This window comes from Hippocampus bargibanti, linkage group LG09 (genome assembly GCF_051943395.1).
Source record: "Hippocampus bargibanti isolate YZ-2025 linkage group LG09, ASM5194339v1, whole genome shotgun sequence".
NCBI lineage: Eukaryota > Metazoa > Chordata > Actinopteri > Syngnathiformes > Syngnathidae > Hippocampus > Hippocampus bargibanti.
Window position 1 is genome coordinate 14737393 of NC_142742.1, and position 18828 is coordinate 14756220.

Genomic DNA, 18828 nt, shown 5'->3' on the forward strand with positions numbered 1-18828 from the left:
CACTTCAGCGTGAAGGCACCGGAGCATTAGAGGAGAGAAAATGTTCTGATTCTAATTTGCAATGAAACAATACCATCGATGAAACAGTCGGTCGAATGTCAGTGACATTTTAACAAGCCCGATGTTAACGTTAGCATCAACATACTTCTGCGAGAAGTAGATTGCACATAGCAAGTGTGGAAGCTTATGAGCCGTGTGCAGGCTAGCTAGCAGTAACTTCGTCTCTGGACCGGCAAATTGAATTTCATTCCGATCGTTTTCCTGGATTTTTACCAAACACGAGGAACGGAAAACCATCCATATTAACGGTGAGTACTATCACAAAGTTATTTTAAATAATACATTCTGATATTTTGTTGAAAAGTGCCCGCGCGTGCACGTGCGTGTGTGCGCGACGCGAGCGTTTGTATGTGCGCGCGAGCACGCGAGCGTTTGTATGTGCGCGCGCGCGTGCGTGTGGCTCTCGCTGAAAAACATTTCTAAATATTTTACTTTTATGGCTCTCTTAGTCAAAAAGGTTCCCGACCCATGCGCTAGAGTTTAGATTCCTATATTCCAACAGTTATCCTTTTTCTGCTACGATTCAAGTTTCTGTCCAAGGTTAAGGAACACATTTATCCATATTTCACTCATTTAAATAATTGCCATCCTCAGCTTTGTAAGTTGTCAAGGTAGTTATTATTTTTCCTGCATCACCACCTCCTCATTTGTTAAAAAAAAACACACATTGGAAATGTTTGCCTTCAATTGCTGCTTGTGAATTCCCACTGCCTGGATTTGGATCCCCCTGATTCACCAACACCCCGAATAAGCAAACATGAAGTGAATCGACAAGACATGGTGTGACATCCTCCTGCCAACTACTCCCACAAACAACTTTACCCTAACTCTTGACACACATGTGTGTTGTACATTCTCCACGATGCCTCCTTTTGACACATCAGCCCCATTGCTGTCAGCACTGAGAGAAAGTAAGAGCCAAACATTCCTTTCAAGTTGAGGAGTGTACCTGATGGCTGCGAAGGCCACATTTTTCACACACAAAATGAACAGTTTGTGTGAGAACTGAGTCGCAAGAGACTTACTCCAAAAGCATAGAGAGCACAGTAACAGGCAAAGCTGCCAATCATAAGCCAGTTATGCACATGAAATGACCTAAAGTGGTGTGGTGTGGTGTGGTGTGGTGTGGTGTGGTGTGGTGTGGTGTGGTGTCATACCACATTGGATGCAGACAGGAGGGAGAGCCAATGATGTCACATCAAGTACAACTTCCAAAGTTCTTTGCATATTTCTAAAAATTATTTCCGTGTTAAGATGGGAAACACCCCTAGCGGTCTCAGGCAGTGGTAAGTGACTTAAAGAACGTCTCCTTTAATAAACCCAGTCTTGTTTTACAGTTCATGCTAATGGACGGGTATAAAGACAGACTAATGTTTAGCTTTAAATCGCCATTATGAGGCTGTTAAATTCTTTGCGGTAAATTTTAAATTCAAGTCAAAAGCGGGATGTTGAGCTGTAAAAATACATTTTATACATTTGTGCCCACTTGTTGGTCGGAAACTTACCGACTCAGCAGGCCTGGCACCAGTAACAGGAGCGTAGACCACCCGGTACTGCAGAACTGGGCCTGTGGCGTGCTCCCAGCGTACGTTCAGGCTGTTGGTCGTGGGGTTAAAAACCTGGATGTTCCTAACAGGTCGACGCTCCACTGCAGAGCCAAGAGTGGTGGTGGGTGGTAGGAAGGTGGTTTAGGATAGAGAGGCATCAAGGTCAACAAGTCATAGGTGAGGGTCAAGAAAAGGTAGGAGGTAAGGTGTTATGGGTTGACCGTTGGACAGAGTGAAGAGGAGACGGTAACAAAGCAAGGTTAAAGGGTATATGAGTGAGTGTTGGCACAGACAGATGGAGAGGGGATGAGACAGAACGGATTTTAGTTAGACCGACCACAATAATATCCATATGTCCCCAAAAGCCCACAAATCTTGCTTTTTGGAAACACGTGTACTTCTGTTTGCATGCAAACATTAATTTCGACCAACAAATGTTTTGAAAAACATTTCTGGATTCACTCATCATTTGGGCTTGACATCTCCCTTGTGAATGGAACTTCCTTTTTCCATATGCTGTTGAAGCTGGATGGGGGAAAAAGTTTTGAAAATCCCTGCTTTCGATACACAATTCAAACCGAATGAAAACGTATTGCTAAATGGATTGTGATGGTTTTGGTGACTGCAGTGTCCCAACGTAAAGCATATGAGACAATGTGTCATTTTTGGTCATGTGTTGGGATGCCATGATTTTGAATCTCTTTGAACAAAGAGCAGTTATCAATGCTCCTGGAACTGAAAATTGTACATGTTGGTTTTTCCAATGAAAAAACATCAATACATCCCAATGGAAAAGAGGACCAATTCACTTGTGTTTATCTTTATGCTTTCATTCCAACAATGCTGCTATCAACAGGAAACTGCCTGTCAGCAGCTTAAATGTGAATGAAATGGATACATGAGGTATATGAGCAGATGCACGCATTCAAAAATCAAAGCACATGTTGAGCGCTTTTGTGCCACTCCTCCATTATAACCTCATAAACGCAGGGGGGTGGGGGGGGGCAAAGCAGGTTAAACACAGAGTACTTCCGTGCTTACACAGGCTGAGGCTGGTTGCTTGTAGCTCCTTAGAATATTTAAAGCACAGTAAATAGTTCGTGAATGGTTCGAGAAGACCCTGAAGTTGAATGGAACGGATTTTAAGCATTGTAATTGACAATGTGATAGCCGAAAAGACAACATAAGTGTAAAAAGTCACGTTTTTTGCAGTCACAGGGTTGGATTAGTTGCATAGAAAAGGGTGAGGTTAAGAAAACCAGGAAATATTGCAAACTATTTAAAAAAAATTGAAACGATCACAGGCAGTTTGTGACCTCATCCCAGTGAGTCAAAGGCCAGGAAGAATATAAAGCTCTCTATTCATCTAAGACACGCCCCCCTCCTCTTGTTTCCTTTTCCCTGAAGGAGGGCAATTAGTCAATGCGTCTCCTCCCCTGACACCCCTGGCCCACCATTATCGTGACCACCGCCCTTCATTCCAACCTATAAATGGATATTACATCAAAGAAAGTAGAGAAGCTGCCAGCTGATGAAATCCTTTCTACACAATCACTTCACATAATGCTGACTCATTAAAGGATGAAAGTTGGCACTTTGAAGCAATCCGTAGCCCACCTCCAGATTTTGCTCACTCTGCTGCTCATGTTTTATGATTGATCTACTGACACGTTCATGGTATGAAATCAGTTTGTTTCATTTTTTTGAGCAATATTGGGAAAATTATTTATATGCAGCTGCCCGAGAAGGGACTGTGGACAAAATTATTCACTAAGTTCACTCTTTGTGCTCTTCGTCACTCTGTCACTACCTCATATGCATTAATTGAACACAGAGATTGGTGGAAAGATCATTAGATCACGGAGGAGACCTATTTATAAATGGCTATTACATCCATATCAGTATGGTCAGTTATTGTGCAAGATAAAGATCGGTGAAAAAAAAGACTTTAGAGATCCAGTACTTCAAATTCCATTCACTCTAACCGTTTACAATCATTCAATCATTTTCCGACAAATGCATTTGTCAACAAAATAATACACACATTTGAATGTGCATGCGAGTCAGTCTCAATAAATGAAGGATGGGTGAAATGTTTGGATGAATGAAAAGATGAAATGATGAAATGATGTATAAATGAAAAATGATGGGACGGATTTCAAAAACGACCGTGGGTGGTATGGCATGCACACTTAAATTCTATCAACAGCCATTTATCATGACTACAGTAGTTAGATGATTCTTAAGAAGAGCGTTGTAATCAGCAGAGGAGTATCAAAGCACGCAGACAGAGATGGAAGCTGGATCGCACTTCAGGTAACCCGCTGTGTCAGCGACAGAAGGTCCCATGAGAATGAAAGTCAAGCATGGGCTAAGTGCCTCAGGTGATGATAATGATGAAAATGATGACAATGATGATGATGATGATGATGATGATGATTGACCAATGAACAATGATGCAAATTGGCCACATAAATAATGCATGCTTTAACTTAAAAAGAAAAAAAAAAAACTTTCCCTTTGACATATTTACTTACACGAACCACCACTCCCGGACACTATAGAGGCAAAAATAGAAAGGTATAATGGGTGCAGCCTTCATTCAGCATTATACTCAGAATATTCAGCTATGATTGATTCCACAAATATAAACTGTCCCGTAAATGGGAAAAAAAATCTATACACATAAACTACTTATTTAATTTGACACGTGTTGGACTTACGTGTTTTGCCATTCTCTGACATGCGCTGTCCATCTCCAGCAGAGTAAACAGGAACCACAGTCACAGTGTAGATGGTATCGGAGTCGAGGCCATTCAGCACTGTGTTGTATGTGTTGCCTGATACTTGAACCTGAAGGAGTGACAACAAAAGACACTTTAGGGGAAGATCTACCAAGTGGAATGAGTCTCATAAAAGTATAAAGCGGGTATGGGAAAAAAAGGAGGACCCGGATAAAAGGTTCAATTCCAAGAATGTTCTTCTATTAAAATCCAACCTTGATGAAAACCCATCAATCAATTTTCTAACTACGTATTTACAAACTATTCTGCAAACGAAGAATTCTCCACAAAGCTGGCAGACCTCTTAAAAACTTTGTTATGAGTCACAAAGATGATTTGCTGGCAAACCCTTGCTTACCATGTCTTCCCGACCTCCAGCTGCAGGTTTGTAGAAGATTCTATACTGTCGCACGTTGCCCTCAGCAGGTTCCCACAGGACATTCAAGGAGCTGGTAGTGGGGTCAGTGACCCGCAGGTTCCTGACACCACCCAAAGGCTCTGAGATCAAAGACAGCAACTCAATACCAAAGTAAACACATCCCATTCGTCCTGGTTCTCATCCCAATTGAAATATTTTTGTTCCACAACACACACATGCCTGTCTACCACAAAAAGAAAAATATTAAATATACTCCTGTTGATACCTGTTATTCAGAAGCATCCAAAAGTAAAAATATCTTACTGGTCCTTCCAAGTCCAATCAGTTCTTTGCTGACTCCTCGGGGGTAAACAGCCACCACATTGATAGAATATTCAGTGTCGGGGGTTAGCTTGGGCATGAAAAGATTGGTCTTCTTCCCTCCAACTTGGACCTATTTGGGGAATAATCAACATTTCAGGCCCCTTGGTTTACATTTGAATCAGAACATTTAAATAAGATAATTAATAAATAGTTGATAAAAAGTTAATAAATAAGATAGTGTCAAATGTTGACAGGCAAAATGTAAGTCTGTGTGATCGATGTGCTTTCAAGATTATTCATGTACCAGATATACGGCATAATTCATATGTCATACGGAAATTTTAAATACAGTATTAAGCTCAACAAACTAGTGGAGTCTTTCTCCAGCAGAAGGGAAAAGAACACAATTTGTATCGTCCTGATATGAAAAAGTTTTTCCAAAAATATCTGACATTTCTGTCACAATATTGCAGATGCTCCAGTATCTTTCACCAAATTGACCAAGCTTTCATTTCCAGTTTTTCATCCATCTTTCAACATCATTTGATGCAGCCACTTCGACAGTAACCACATTTCATCTGGAACACAGTCCATCTCGGCTGCAATTCTAAGTAACTGTGGGTGTAGAGAGACTCTGACAGAGCAACATATTACAAGAAGGGAAATGTATTTTCTTCCACAGTCCAAGGAATTATTCTAATGATATCTTTGTGGTAGTAAAGTAGAAAGGTCATGTAATAAACATAGTGGGAACAATGGTGTGGCACTCAAAACACAAGCACAAATAATAATTATACTGTACAGTACTGATGTTCGGACTGGAGACTGGAGACAGTGCCACTGAAGAAAAGACAGGAAAAAGAGCTGCAGGTAGCAGAGATGAAGATGTTGAGGTTTTCTTTGGGAGTGACCAGGTTGGATAGGATCAGGAATGAGTACATTAGAGGGACAAATCATATTAAAGGCTTTGGAGAGAAAGTCAGAGAGGCCAGACTGAGATGGTTTGGACATGTTCAGAGGAGAGAGAGTGACTATATCGGGAGAAGGATGCTGAGCCTTGAACTGCCTGGCAGGAGACCGAGAGGAAGACCGAAGAGGAGGTTTATGGATGTTGTCAAAGAGGACATGAAGGTAGCTGGTGTGAGAGAAGAGGATGCACAAAACCGGGATAGATGGAGGACATTGATTCGCTGTGGCGACCCCGCAAGGGAAAAGCCGAAAGTAAAAGAAGAGGAGAATTATACTGTACTGCGTAGTTAGTGACAAAAAAAACATCTCTTGTAGGCCAAGTGACAAAAGAGATTGCAACTTTTTCTGTCTGCTGCATGCATGAATGTGTGCAATTTAGAATTCCTTATACTTCTGAATTGAGAAAACAATGTCAACCAAATGAAACCAAAATTAAACGTCCAACCACTTAGACTTTCAGGAAGACTGCCCGTGACCAGCAGGTCACAGTCCCCAATGTAAAGTCAAAAAGAAATAAAAGAAAACACAAGAGAAGAGTTCCATCAAACCATTGTTGACCTTTACAAATAAGATCTTAGAAGATTTGACTTACAGTGAAAAAACATTCATGCCGAACTGATGCTGCTGTTTTGGAGGAACAAATCTGATTAAGTTAAAATTCGAGAAAGCCAATTTCACTAACTTGTGTTGGCCGACTTCCGACCAAATTACAATGTATGCATACAGCCAAAAGCGTAATGCATACATGTGATGTGGTCCATGCCGGAACAAATACATAAAATCCAGCAATGCTTTTTGTTTGTGTTTCATTCTTCGGCACCGTGACAAACGGCATGTTTCCAATCCAAATAATAACATTCCCCCTCATCTATTGGCACTCCACTTCTAGAGCCACTAAGAGGTAATCTTCAGTGATCTTAAACATGTGGACTGATTTTTGCTTCTGTTCATGGGTACAATAACGGGTCAGAGCAAATATCCTTCATTACCGGTGCTTAGTTTTTGACTTACAGTCTGAGTCCTACCCCCGGAAGTGGGAACATAGGTGACCCTGTAGTTCTGAACACGGCCTGGAGCTGGATTCCACCGGGCGTTCAGGGTTGTGGTTGTTTCATTGAATACAACCAGGTTGGTAGGAGGCGCAAGAGGTGCTGAGGAAAATACATAGATGATAATTACAACCTTGACAGTATAGTGGGTTTATCCTACAAGGCAATAGCAGTTGCTGCATCATTTCTTTCAAAAATTCTTTTAAAGACGCTGTCCTTGATATTCTGGCCATTGCCTTGAATGTTTATACTTCAATGACTTGGCCATGTTTATACTTCAATGACACGTGTATTTGTGGTCAAAGCTTTTTTTTAGTTTTTAAAAAGGTTTTTAAAGTTTTTAGTTTTTTTGTGTTCTTTTGACTTCAAGATGACGCTGCGAGAGTGGCCGCCTTTCCAGCAGCTCCTGTATTTAGTTTGTCTACTTCTTTCTTTCCTTTCCTCTTCCTTTCATAACTTTGCTGCTGTGAAATGTAAATTACTCCATTGCGACACGAATAAACATACATCCAATCTAATCCAATCCAAAGCAAGACATACGTAGTGGAATGTGCATGCTTCTTAAGGTTTGAATATCAAGGATTGCTGCTTTAAAGGAGAAAAAAAATACTCATCCAGAGGATGGTATCTTTTCTGAAGCTGGGATGGAAGTTGGGATGCATTGATGGACCAGTGAGTGAGGTGGATGGATGGATGGATGGATGGATGGATGGATGGATGGATGGATGAAGATAGAATGAATGATGATTGAATGGTGGAACAGGCTTCAACAACAAGGATTTGACAATTCTGTCATTACAACATGCACACCGAAACTCTGATTTCAGCCATTTGACATGACTGATGTGAAATAATTCGAAAAAAGAGCATTGAGAAAAGCAGCAGGGATATAAGCACAGAAACCCAGATGGGAGCGTAATAGCACTTGAAGAAACTAGCTGTGTCAGTCATCCTCGTTTGATAATGATAAACGTGATGATGATTAAAATGAGGATGAGGATGAGGGTGATGACGATGATGATGATAATTATAATGATGATGTTTGACCAATGAACAACAGTGCTCATTGATCAAAACAATGAATCATGCTTTCATCTCTAAAAGGGAAATCGTAATTTTCCTTTTGGACACGTTTACTTACACGGACCACTTCTCCTGGGCACTACAGAGGCAAACATAAAAAGGTATAATGGGCGCACTCTTTACTGAACATAACATGCAAAATATTCACCATTGACAGTAAACTTACACCAAGTTTCCACACGGACATACTGTACTGCCATTCGACAGGCCAAAACATTAAATGCACATTAAAAATAATTTGTAATCATTTCAGTCATCTTACATGTCCTTTCCGTGCCAAGGAGGTCTTCACTCTCAGACTCGTCTGGGTAGATGGCAGTGACTGACACATCGTAGGGAGTATCCGGGTCCAGGTTTTCAAGAACGTGGGTTGTCTCATCATTGTTCAGAATGGCCTAATGAAGAAAAACAGAGCATGGGAGACAATTCTTTTCAAAGTAATCCAGGGGGGTTGGAAAAAAATAAGAAAAGCAATGAAATACATGTCCACAGTTGCTTTGAAGAGACGTTTACAGACGTACATATTGGAAATTGTTGTCTCCCCTCTTGGACCAGCCAATGCGATAGAGAGCCACATCAGGAGCCCCGTGCTCCCAGGTGGCCCTGAAGCTGGTCTGAGTAACCTCTGAGAATTGAAGATTCTTTGGGGCTGGAACCACATCTGCAAGAGGGCAGATTGGAAGTTAGGGTGACTTTTTTTAACAACAATAACTATACAGTACTCATCATTGTGGATTTGTTGTGTATTGATTCTTACCTGTGACTCCTTCACCCAACATTGTCTGGCCAGGACCCACATCATAGATTGGAGTAACAGCCAGTGTATATTCAGTCTGTGAGATCAGGTTTTCGAGTGGTGCACTGGTCCTTGATCCCCCGACTTCCAGCTATAAATATTACATTGCACAAAATTATTCCAAATTTGTAAATTAACTTCATTTTTTTTTTCAAAATCTTGCAGAAGGTTCCAGTTTAAGACGTCTGTGTAAGCTCTCAGTCGTACAGGAGTGGTCCATCGATGAGAAGGTTTCTTCAGCCGTCATCTGTATTTTTTTGAAGGTGTCGGACGTTTCGCCTCCTATCCAAGAGGCTTTGTCAGCGAACTAAAGTCTTACTGGTCGTGTCAGCCCTATTTATATATCCCTAATGTCCAGACATGGCGGCACCGGACAAAGCTATGATAGGTCCCTACTCTCAGGTTGGGGGAAGCAGAGGACCACTCCCTGTGGCCCCACTGATTGTTTCGACATTCCTGACTAACGACTGGCCTGTTTGCCCCCCTCCCTGTGTAATGTCTGGACATTAGGGATATATAAATAGGGCCGATACGACCAGTAAGCCTTTAGTTCGCTGACGAAGCCTCTTGGATAGGAGGCGAAACGTCCGACACCTTCAAAAAAGTATAGATGACGGCTGAAGAAACCTTCTCATCGATGTTCCAGTTTAAGAGCCTTTTTTTATTTAGTAGCCCGATCAGACAAAATGACATTCTTATATGTCTGTCTCGAATGGCATGCTGTCACTGAGTGGGGAAGAATCCCATGACCCATAAAGCCAACCTTTTTTTTATTTTCGGGTCAGAACACTTTTTTTCCTCTACTCATTACATTTTTCATAATCCAATGTGACAGACACTTCCACATATGTTTCCAAAGAAAGAATTCTCCCAGAGGGGAAAAGCAACCATGTAGTCTATCGACTCAACAGCACCATAATCCCCATTTGACTGTTGTAAAGCCATCCTCTTAACCTTTCCTTCAGACTCGTACATTTTGAAAATTCATATAGCTGGATGCTTACTAAGACGTCAGTCAGCAAGATTTCAGTGGTAATGAAAGATGAAACCAAACTCACCTCCTTTGCTTCTCCGCCCTCAGGCTTGTAGGTGATGAGGTACTTGCGGACAGGACCGGGAGCAGCATCCCAAAATAGTCTCATAGTACTATGAGTAATATCCTGGACTCTGAGTTCACCCACAGGTGGTAGAGGGGCTGAACAAGTGAACAATCACAAATATATGACAGTCGGGCATACATCTCGGCTGCAATGGTCATTTTCTGTATTGTGCATGGTGAGAAATATAATTTGAAGTCAATTTGTACATACAGGTGACTCCCTGTTGTGTCAGTGGTTGACTGGCTGCATCCCCGTGGAGGGCTAAGAGGGACACCGAGTAGGCTGTGTTGGGAAATAATTTCACCAGCTGGACATTGGTTGTATCACTCCCCACTCTCATCTGCGGCAAAAAAATAAATAAATAAATGACACAAGTTAGACAACTATGGGATACACTTTCTTTCAGTGTTTTGAGTACCTCTCAGAATGAGTGAGATCGTACACAATTCCATCCACTCTTTTGTAATAATAATAATAATAATACATGTCTACATTTCTGTTACTCTTTTGCCTTTTTCTTGGAGGCAATACTGGTCATTGTGTAAAAATATGACTTACTATTTTTGGTGAACGACTGCTCTCATGTGTTAGTACAATATTTTTGTGTACTTTGCTGTTTATACAAGAATGAGATTGTATGTTTGGAATAGTGAAATCAACAGCTGACAGGCACTTACCTCTTGCTCGACTGTAGGCTCTGTGGCATTAATGGCATTGTAAAGCAACATGTACCCAGTAGCACTTGGCACTGGCTCCCATCTCACTCTCATTGTGGTCATCTGCTCATCAAAGATGTCCATTCTTCTCACACCAGGTAGGGGCACTACAGAGTTAGAGAATGAAAATTTGTCATGGACAGTGTTTTTTTTGTAAGCAGTAAATCTAGTTTGTAATTTTCTACAGAGGGCAGATACATCTTCAATTAACTACTTGAAGAAAAAAAGTCAAACTGTGACTTATACCACAGCAATTATTTACAGTCAGTGGTCACATTCAATGAAGATTTATTATTGTCATGTTGCGGCCGTATATTTTGCAATAACTTATTTCACTTGTCAGTAACTGCATACGAGGACCGACACGGCCATAGAACAAAAGTACTAAACAAATTACTCTTTACCTTTCACGCTGGGTCACCTGAAAGCTCTGATATGATTGTGACAAAATACACAAATACTGTTTGTCATCTGTGCATGTGCAGGCTTTTCAAAGTCTCTGACGATCTTTTCAAACGTGGGTCACGCAGGGTGAGATGCAATGTCGGGTCAAACATTTCCATTTTCTAGCAATAAATCTGAGCTTCAGAGTTTTCGTCTCGAGCATTCTACTGTTCTGAAGATAAGTGGTTCGGATAATGGATGTGTGGATGTTTCACCCAGGGCCAAAACTACGGTAATAAAAGTCAAGTGAGCCTTTTTTTAATGTTGACATTATTTGGAGCCGCCTCTCAGAGTTGACATTCCCTCTAAAACCTTTGACCATAATTGGAGACTCAAAAGTCTCTTGATTCCAACACCACATGCTGAGTAGTAAAGCAAAACCCCAGAGTGCAAAAACCTACATGTGGTCTCGACGCCCGTCAGTGGCTCGCTGATTTCCTCTTCCACAACAGAGTAGACGTTCACCAGATACTCAGTCAGAGGTTGGAGCAACTGGAGCACCACTGTGTTCTGAGTACCATCCACAAACACCTAAAAACAGAAAAGACACTTCAGAATCAGAATCAGAATGAGAAAGCCTTTAATTGTCCCACAATTGGGACATTTGCACTCCACAGCAGCAATTTGAAAGGGGGTGGGGGTGGAAAGATATAAAAGAAGATATTCTAAACATAATAAAACATGTCAGAACACTGAGGTGTATACAGTAACTGTACAAACATGTTTCATAAAAAACTGTACATATGTACATATGAATTTGTATGGTCATTGGCACACACCAATATTTTACACATTGGCACACACGCCGATTCATTATTGCTAATGAGTAATCTAGATCACTCTAACGAGGTACGAGCACAAAAAGATAACCTTCACACTCATTAACCAACCCCACGTATGATAGCATTCATCATGCATATAAATTGAGGATGGACAAAATAATGTTTTGTTAGTACTGATAACTACTCATGCACGAATATGATTTTTTTAATATTTTGCAGGGGTGTTTAAAATCCAAAAGTCATAAAGTATTCGTTTCAAACTAAAAAAACTCAATCAAAACAAAACAATTGATAAATTCCGAAATCACAAATAAATAATCTCGTTTTCCATCAGATGTATTTGAAAAATACATATTCAATAATTTGGGGCCTTATTACATTGTGCAGGCATACCTTAAGATTGGTACATATTGACAGTTGTTTTACTTGATCAGATTTGAGTAATCGATGAACAGAAATGAGCATTTCATGTCTATATATGGACACATTTTAAGTATCCAGTGCCGCAATTGTTCATTATGTTTTATATTCCAAACTGAGACCTGCATGCTCAGGTTTCCTTACCCTTGCGTCCCATCATAATGTTAGTGGATTTCCATTCAGCAGGAGGCCAATACAAACAGGAGGTTGGAAATGGTAGTTTCAGCACAATATCCCATTAGACTTTGAAACGGTAGCTCATTACATCGAATATTTTAGGCCAAACTTCTCTCAATACCTCGCCTCTACCTTTATGTGATTTGTGAAGGAAATAATGGCTGCATTTTTCATGGTCTAACAGTTATATAGTTAGGTACCTGTTGTGTGATTCCTGTTTCAGACACATATTCCACACGGAATTTTTCCACTGGGTCCTCAGGGGCAGTCCATGTGGCTCGGAAAGAACTGTGAGTCACCTCAGATGTTACCAGATTAGTTGGCGCATCAGGCACACCTCCTTCAGCAGACGGAAAGTGCAAGAAAAACCGTCACGGTCAGCATTATATGCGTGAAAAAGTTGTTTCCGAAGTGTGTTACCACCTGCAAATTGTCACTTACTGGAAAGTTGCAACTGCCCCAGACCACAGCCGATTTTCAACTCTTGAATTTGATTGAGTTGCCTGCATTAATTCGTGGTAGGGAGGATTGAATAAAATGGTGCTTTATATGCAGTTAGTTCTAATGGTTTAATGCACTCCCGTTCTTCTCCCTTCTACTTTATTGTAACCCAAATGGCCTATTTTGAAAAAAAGTAATGGGACTTTGGGCCATTCCACAAGTTTTAAGAATCTGTGAATGGAAAAAAAATGGAACTACAGCAGCTTCCACTCTCTGAACAAGATTTTGGAATGCATCTGTGGGAATGTTATTCCACTTATTCAGTCAAAAATTTGAGGTTATTGATCGCTGATCTTGGATGAGAGGCCCTGGCTCGCATTCTCTGTTCATCTTAATCCCTAAAATTGTTTTTCAGGAGTTTAAGTCAAGGCTCATAAGGTCCATACCAAACTCATCCAAGCATTCCTGCATGAAGCTTGCTATGCGCACTGGGGCACAATCATATTGGAATGGATAAGGGCCTGCCCCTTTCTCACAAAGTTGTGAAAAAGTAAGTTATGACCTAGAATGCCTTGGGAAACTCTGGGGAACACATCGTGCAATTACACCCTGGAACAAAACCTTATCATCATACAACATATCCCACATGGAGAAAAATAAGCAATTGTAGTAAAGTGGACTTTGTGGTTATGAAAATGGATACGCACCTGCCCCCTTGACACTGTTACAAAGGTTGTCAGTTAGCCTGTCCACAATGTCAAGCAAAAAGGAGAAGTCGGCCACATTGTACATGTGAATATCATCCGGATCCGTGGCAATGGTCCTCAACTCATTCTCATCAGCGTTCTTGACACCTGAATTATGACATAGAAGAGAGCCACAATCATGACAGCAATGTCAGTCATCGTTGCTATCATGGTGTATGCAAATTAGATTTACCAATGGCATAAAGCTCGATGCCCTCATTGCGCAGTCTCTGAGAGTTGATAATAACATCATCCTGGGATTTGCCATCAGTGATTAGTACACCAATTTTGCGAGCGTTGGGGCGCATGCCAACATTTTCTTTGAAATTGTTTTGGAGCAAGTAGTTCAAAGCCAGACCTGTAGGTGTGTAAGATATGATACATTTTGTTTGTTCTGATTTCTTTCTTTCTTTTTTAAATCAATGTATCTTGAATACATAAACTAAAGTACCAGTCAAGGTGTTTCCACCCTTGTAGGGAAGGTTAGAGATTGCATCCAAGAGGGATTCCCTGGTTTGGTGAGCATCCAAATGCCATTCAGTCTTTGGGTCTCCACTGTACTGGGCAAGACCTAAATAGTCCACAAATGGTCATTGGACAAACAGTCACAGATTTAACATTGTTTTTTGGCAAATGTTTCTTCGGCTGGACAGACTCACCAATTTGGACTCTTTTGGGGCCGATCTCAAAAACTCCAACCATGCGAGCGATAAAAGAGCGAATTGTCTTGAAGTTGAGACGTCCGATACTCCAGGATCCATCGACAAGGAGAACAATGTCAGCCTGCGCACTGGTCTTACACATGACATCTGACAGGGCAAAGAGTTCAACGTTTTCATTGGATGACATTTCAGAGGAGATGTAATTGCTTCTGCATGGTAACGTGATCCGTCAAAATGTAAATGTTGAAGAACAATTATGTTAATGTAAGATATGGAAGGAAAAGAAGGAAATGAGAGAATAGTTGTAAAACATTTCCAAACATAAGCCAAAAAAGCAAACATCTCCACAAGTAGGCAGTGAGGTGCTTAATATGTTTTTTCATCCTTCTCTTAGTATTTTTTTTTCTTTTCAGGGAGCATTTATTTTCCAGGTGTCGTAATTATTGTCCTCTCGTCTTGCTGCATGTCAGGGCAGTGGCTCTCTTGGCTGCGCTTTATTTGCATCGGTGTGTTCATCCCAGGGGCAAATCAGGAGAATAAAGTCATAACAGCTCTTGACATATGAAAGGCTGAAGGAATTCCCTTGCCCTTCTTTGCAGCCAGTTCATACTCAAATGTAGTTTTCCCAAATGCGCGCTGGAATCCTCAGCACCTAAAAGGAGACTGCAGATGTGCAACTGGCACAGGCAGATGTTGCACTAACTGCCATTGTCTGAAACTGAACACAGGTTACATATTTGTTTTAAAAATGCCCCCCCCCCCCCCCCCCCCCACACACACACACACACACAAAATCTCATTCTCACAACAAACAATCAGATGTCAAACAAACTTTCACGTGATACAAGTGGGAAACACTCCTCAACTGTTTGAGGTGCAAAAAGAAAAGGACTGATATCTGACAGAAAATATTTATATTTAGCTGTTCAAATGCTTTCAAGTAGACAGCTCTTTATCTGTCTCCTTATTAGGAATGTCCCTCCATGGTTCTATAAAACACGTCAGTTTTCCCCTACGGTGCTCATACTTGTGTGCTGCCCTCTGACTTAGAAAGTCATCAAACATTTTGAAACTAAAATAAATGAAATAAGTTTGGCTCAAGTCTGCACATGGGCTGAAAATTGAATACATCAGACAGCAGGAAATTCTCGATTGACGTAGCACTATTGTAGATGTGAATCGATTGGATTTATTTCCTCACAATTTCATGTAATGGAACAGTGGGCAACATTACCTGCTAGTTCAACAGGAGGTGGCTCAGGTCCACTCGTGAGTGTGGTTTTCTCCTCTCCAGCTAATGGCATACTTTCTCCTCCCTCAAACACACCAAACACATTCACTGTGTATTTGGTATCAGCCCTAGGAATACAAATAAATCCATTCGTCATGGCATACCAGGTACAGGAAATGTTTCTTTAAAAGTGAAAAATGCACTGCTACCGTAACTCCTCCAGTACCACAGTGTTGTCATATGGACCAACGAGTAGCTCTCCCAGATCAATTTCATCCTCTGCTGGGTGGAAAGTGACTTTGTAACCCTTGACCTCACCAGGGGCAGGGTCCCAAGTTACACGGAAACTGGTCTTTGTGGGTTCTGAAGTCTGAAGATTCCTGGGACCTTTATAGGGGGTCACTAGGAGGGAGAGAGATGTAAATATTTATTTTATTTTATTTTAACCCTGAACTCTTCATGGATATTTACATTTGATTTGTTTTCAACATTTACGCTCGAAAGCAAAGCACCGGAATAAAAATAGCACAAGGTATTCACAAGAAAATCACTGATGGGCTTATACAGTTACGAGGTGTGTCAGAAAAGTTATACGACCAGTGTCATAAATCACTGGCGTTGGGGGAATCTTCATACCACCCAAATCATCAGTTTTCATCTATTCTCGACGCTTTAAATTCATTTTTAAAAATTCACACATGAATTGAGCACATGTACAGATTTATGAAAACATGAAATTGTCAAAAATATGACATTGGAGGTATCGGCCCCAATGTCAGCTATATATTTTCAGAGCGAAACGATGTGTTTTCCTCTAGAGTGCAATTGCCATGGAGTCTATGCAGTAATGGTGACCCTCTGCTCTTTCCATCTACTGAGCTTTTCTCCACATGATTTTATTCATGTACGCTTAGCGCCAAGTCGTCAGAGTGTATGATAATGATAACAAGAAGACCAGACTTGCTAGGGATCATGGGACCAATTGCCTGACATTGCCAAAGCCAAAGAGATGAGGACATTCAGTCGTTGAGGGCCATCTTCCACTACTTCAGGCAATCATCCAGCATGTCTACAAAAAGATCCGGAAGCTTTCAAAAGTTAAGAGTTATGTCAGGATAACTCTTGGCTGCTTCACTTTAACGTTCAAGTCAAATGTATTGCCAAATATGCTTAATGTGCAACATACAGCACAGATGAAACCACACCACATTCCTGCTCATCATGCCTCGAGCATCTGACAGTGCATGGTTAACCCTGCCGATGTTAATGTTTTGCTTCAAATGTTGTGACAAAGACGCAGGAATACATTGGGCTATGCGGAGTAAAACTAAGTGATAGACCAACTTACATGTTGTTCCTGCGCCTTGTCTCGCTTTACCCTCTCCTGAACGGTACACCGGCACAACAATGATGTCATAGGTGGTGAGGGGAGTAAGACGTCTCAGCACTGTGGTGGTATTGCCGCCGGGCACCTTGGCTGCCAGTTGGCGCCCTCCTGACTGCGGTTTATAGGTAATGCGGTAGTTCACCACATTTCCAGGTGCTGGTTGCCATGTCACCTTCATGCTCTTTTCCGTCTCCTCTGAGACGACGATCACTCTGCCAGCATCTGAGACTGTGGGGAAGAAAAACAAAAACATTTGTGGTTGAGACGGGGAAAGGATGAATTGAATCTGATGGAAAATGCAGACCAAGTGTTTGCTTAAAAGCTTGTGTTTCCGCACCTTTGGAAAAATAAGCATCAAGGTTGTCCCGATGGCAAGTTAAACAAACATCATCATGTCAAAGTCTTTCATCTGGATATGTCCTTTGTTATATGATTGATTATGCACAACCTTGGGCTGGATGTTTATGAGTTACACAGAAATTGTTGTCCAAAGCAGAAAACAGTACGTGAAGAAGTACAGTGAAGAAAATGGCTGCCATTTCATGGCGACAAAAGCAGTGCTTATATCGAATGCAAAAATGTGTTAAATGAGAGAGCATTGTGTTTTTTTTTTCAATCTAAACCTGTCCTTTCTGCAGAGCCTTAAGCAGAATGCTGAACCAAACTGGGATCAAGTCATCACTCAAAGTTTGTGTGACAAAATTCCAGTCAGGGTATATGAAAACCTGAAGAGGGCTTGACATTGTTGCAATTTTAATCATTCTTTTTTTAATCAAGGGCAAACTCAAGATATATGAGAAACAAGGGAAAAGGTGCCTACAATTAAATGGCACAAACAAAAGGCACATCAAAGGATAAAGTAGAAGAGCGGGAAAGTAGTAAGTGAAATCAAAATAATGGACTTACTATCGGTGGTTTCCTCCCCAGCCAACGGCTGACCTTCGCCATGAGCATAAACAGCATGCACAGACACTTGATACCGTGTCTCTGGTGTGAGACCCTCCAGAATAGTGGATGTGAAATCTCCCGGAATTGTCTTTTCTCCAGACTCCTCAGTAAACATCGACTGCCAGTTTATCCGGTACTGACGAACTTTACCCGGGGCCGCAACCCAAGACACAATAAAAGTCGTGTCTGTCGGGTCTTTGGTTATTAGGTTTCTTGGTGAACCAAGTTCTGTGGAAAAAAAATCATAAATAACACAATAAAAATAGAATACAGCAATCAGATACATTTCCAACTATGTTTGTTGCGTTGCTCCCTTTAATGGAGCACAAAGGTAGAAGAAATAAATCATAACCGTGAATTCTACAAACAATGAGCCATCATCCCTCATTTGTTTTGCGTTTGATCCTGCAGGATCATTCTGTACTACACCATGACTGTCTCCTTTTATAAAAAAAGAATGAAGGAGAAATCTGCTAAACTCATCACAAATTGCATATCTTATGCACCTTTCCTTTGCAGCACTTTAATTTTCCAGTTTAACTAAGGAACACGATCCCTGATTTCTACAATTGCAGATGTTGCACTACCTCATGTATTCACTGATTTTATGTCTTGGGGATTTTGTTGGTGGTGTTTCATGACGAGCAGTCAGACGCTGAGAGTGATGAGGCCATGTTGAGACTCTCACCACTTCCACCTGGCTGAAACATTGAGAAGCCGAAACAACCGTGCGCCCTAGGATATTTTTTTTTTATTATTCATCCCTTCATGTTGGTGCCTCATGTGGTTTAGCCGGGTGGTCACT

General features: G+C 41.1%; 1 protein-coding gene across 1 annotated transcript in view; it reads right to left on the reverse strand.

Annotated features, from left to right (window-relative positions):
• Positions 1–18828, reverse strand: part of LOC148893757 (collagen alpha-1(XII) chain-like) — a 53588-nt gene that overhangs the window by 19321 nt on the left and 15439 nt on the right. The window contains 23 exon segments of the mRNA XM_089003781.1: positions 1566–1708; positions 4145–4165; positions 4331–4460; positions 4749–4888; positions 5073–5202; positions 7053–7192; positions 8232–8252; positions 8436–8568; positions 8695–8834; positions 8931–9060; positions 10028–10164; positions 10280–10409; positions 10747–10892; positions 11631–11760; positions 12809–12948; positions 13757–13903; positions 13989–14153; positions 14247–14366; positions 14455–14604; positions 15692–15816; positions 15898–16090; positions 17037–17303; positions 17982–18251. Of these exon segments, the coding sequence (XP_088859907.1) occupies positions 1566–1708; positions 4145–4165; positions 4331–4460; positions 4749–4888; positions 5073–5202; positions 7053–7192; positions 8232–8252; positions 8436–8568; positions 8695–8834; positions 8931–9060; positions 10028–10164; positions 10280–10409; positions 10747–10892; positions 11631–11760; positions 12809–12948; positions 13757–13903; positions 13989–14153; positions 14247–14366; positions 14455–14604; positions 15692–15816; positions 15898–16090; positions 17037–17303; positions 17982–18251 (3248 nt within the window).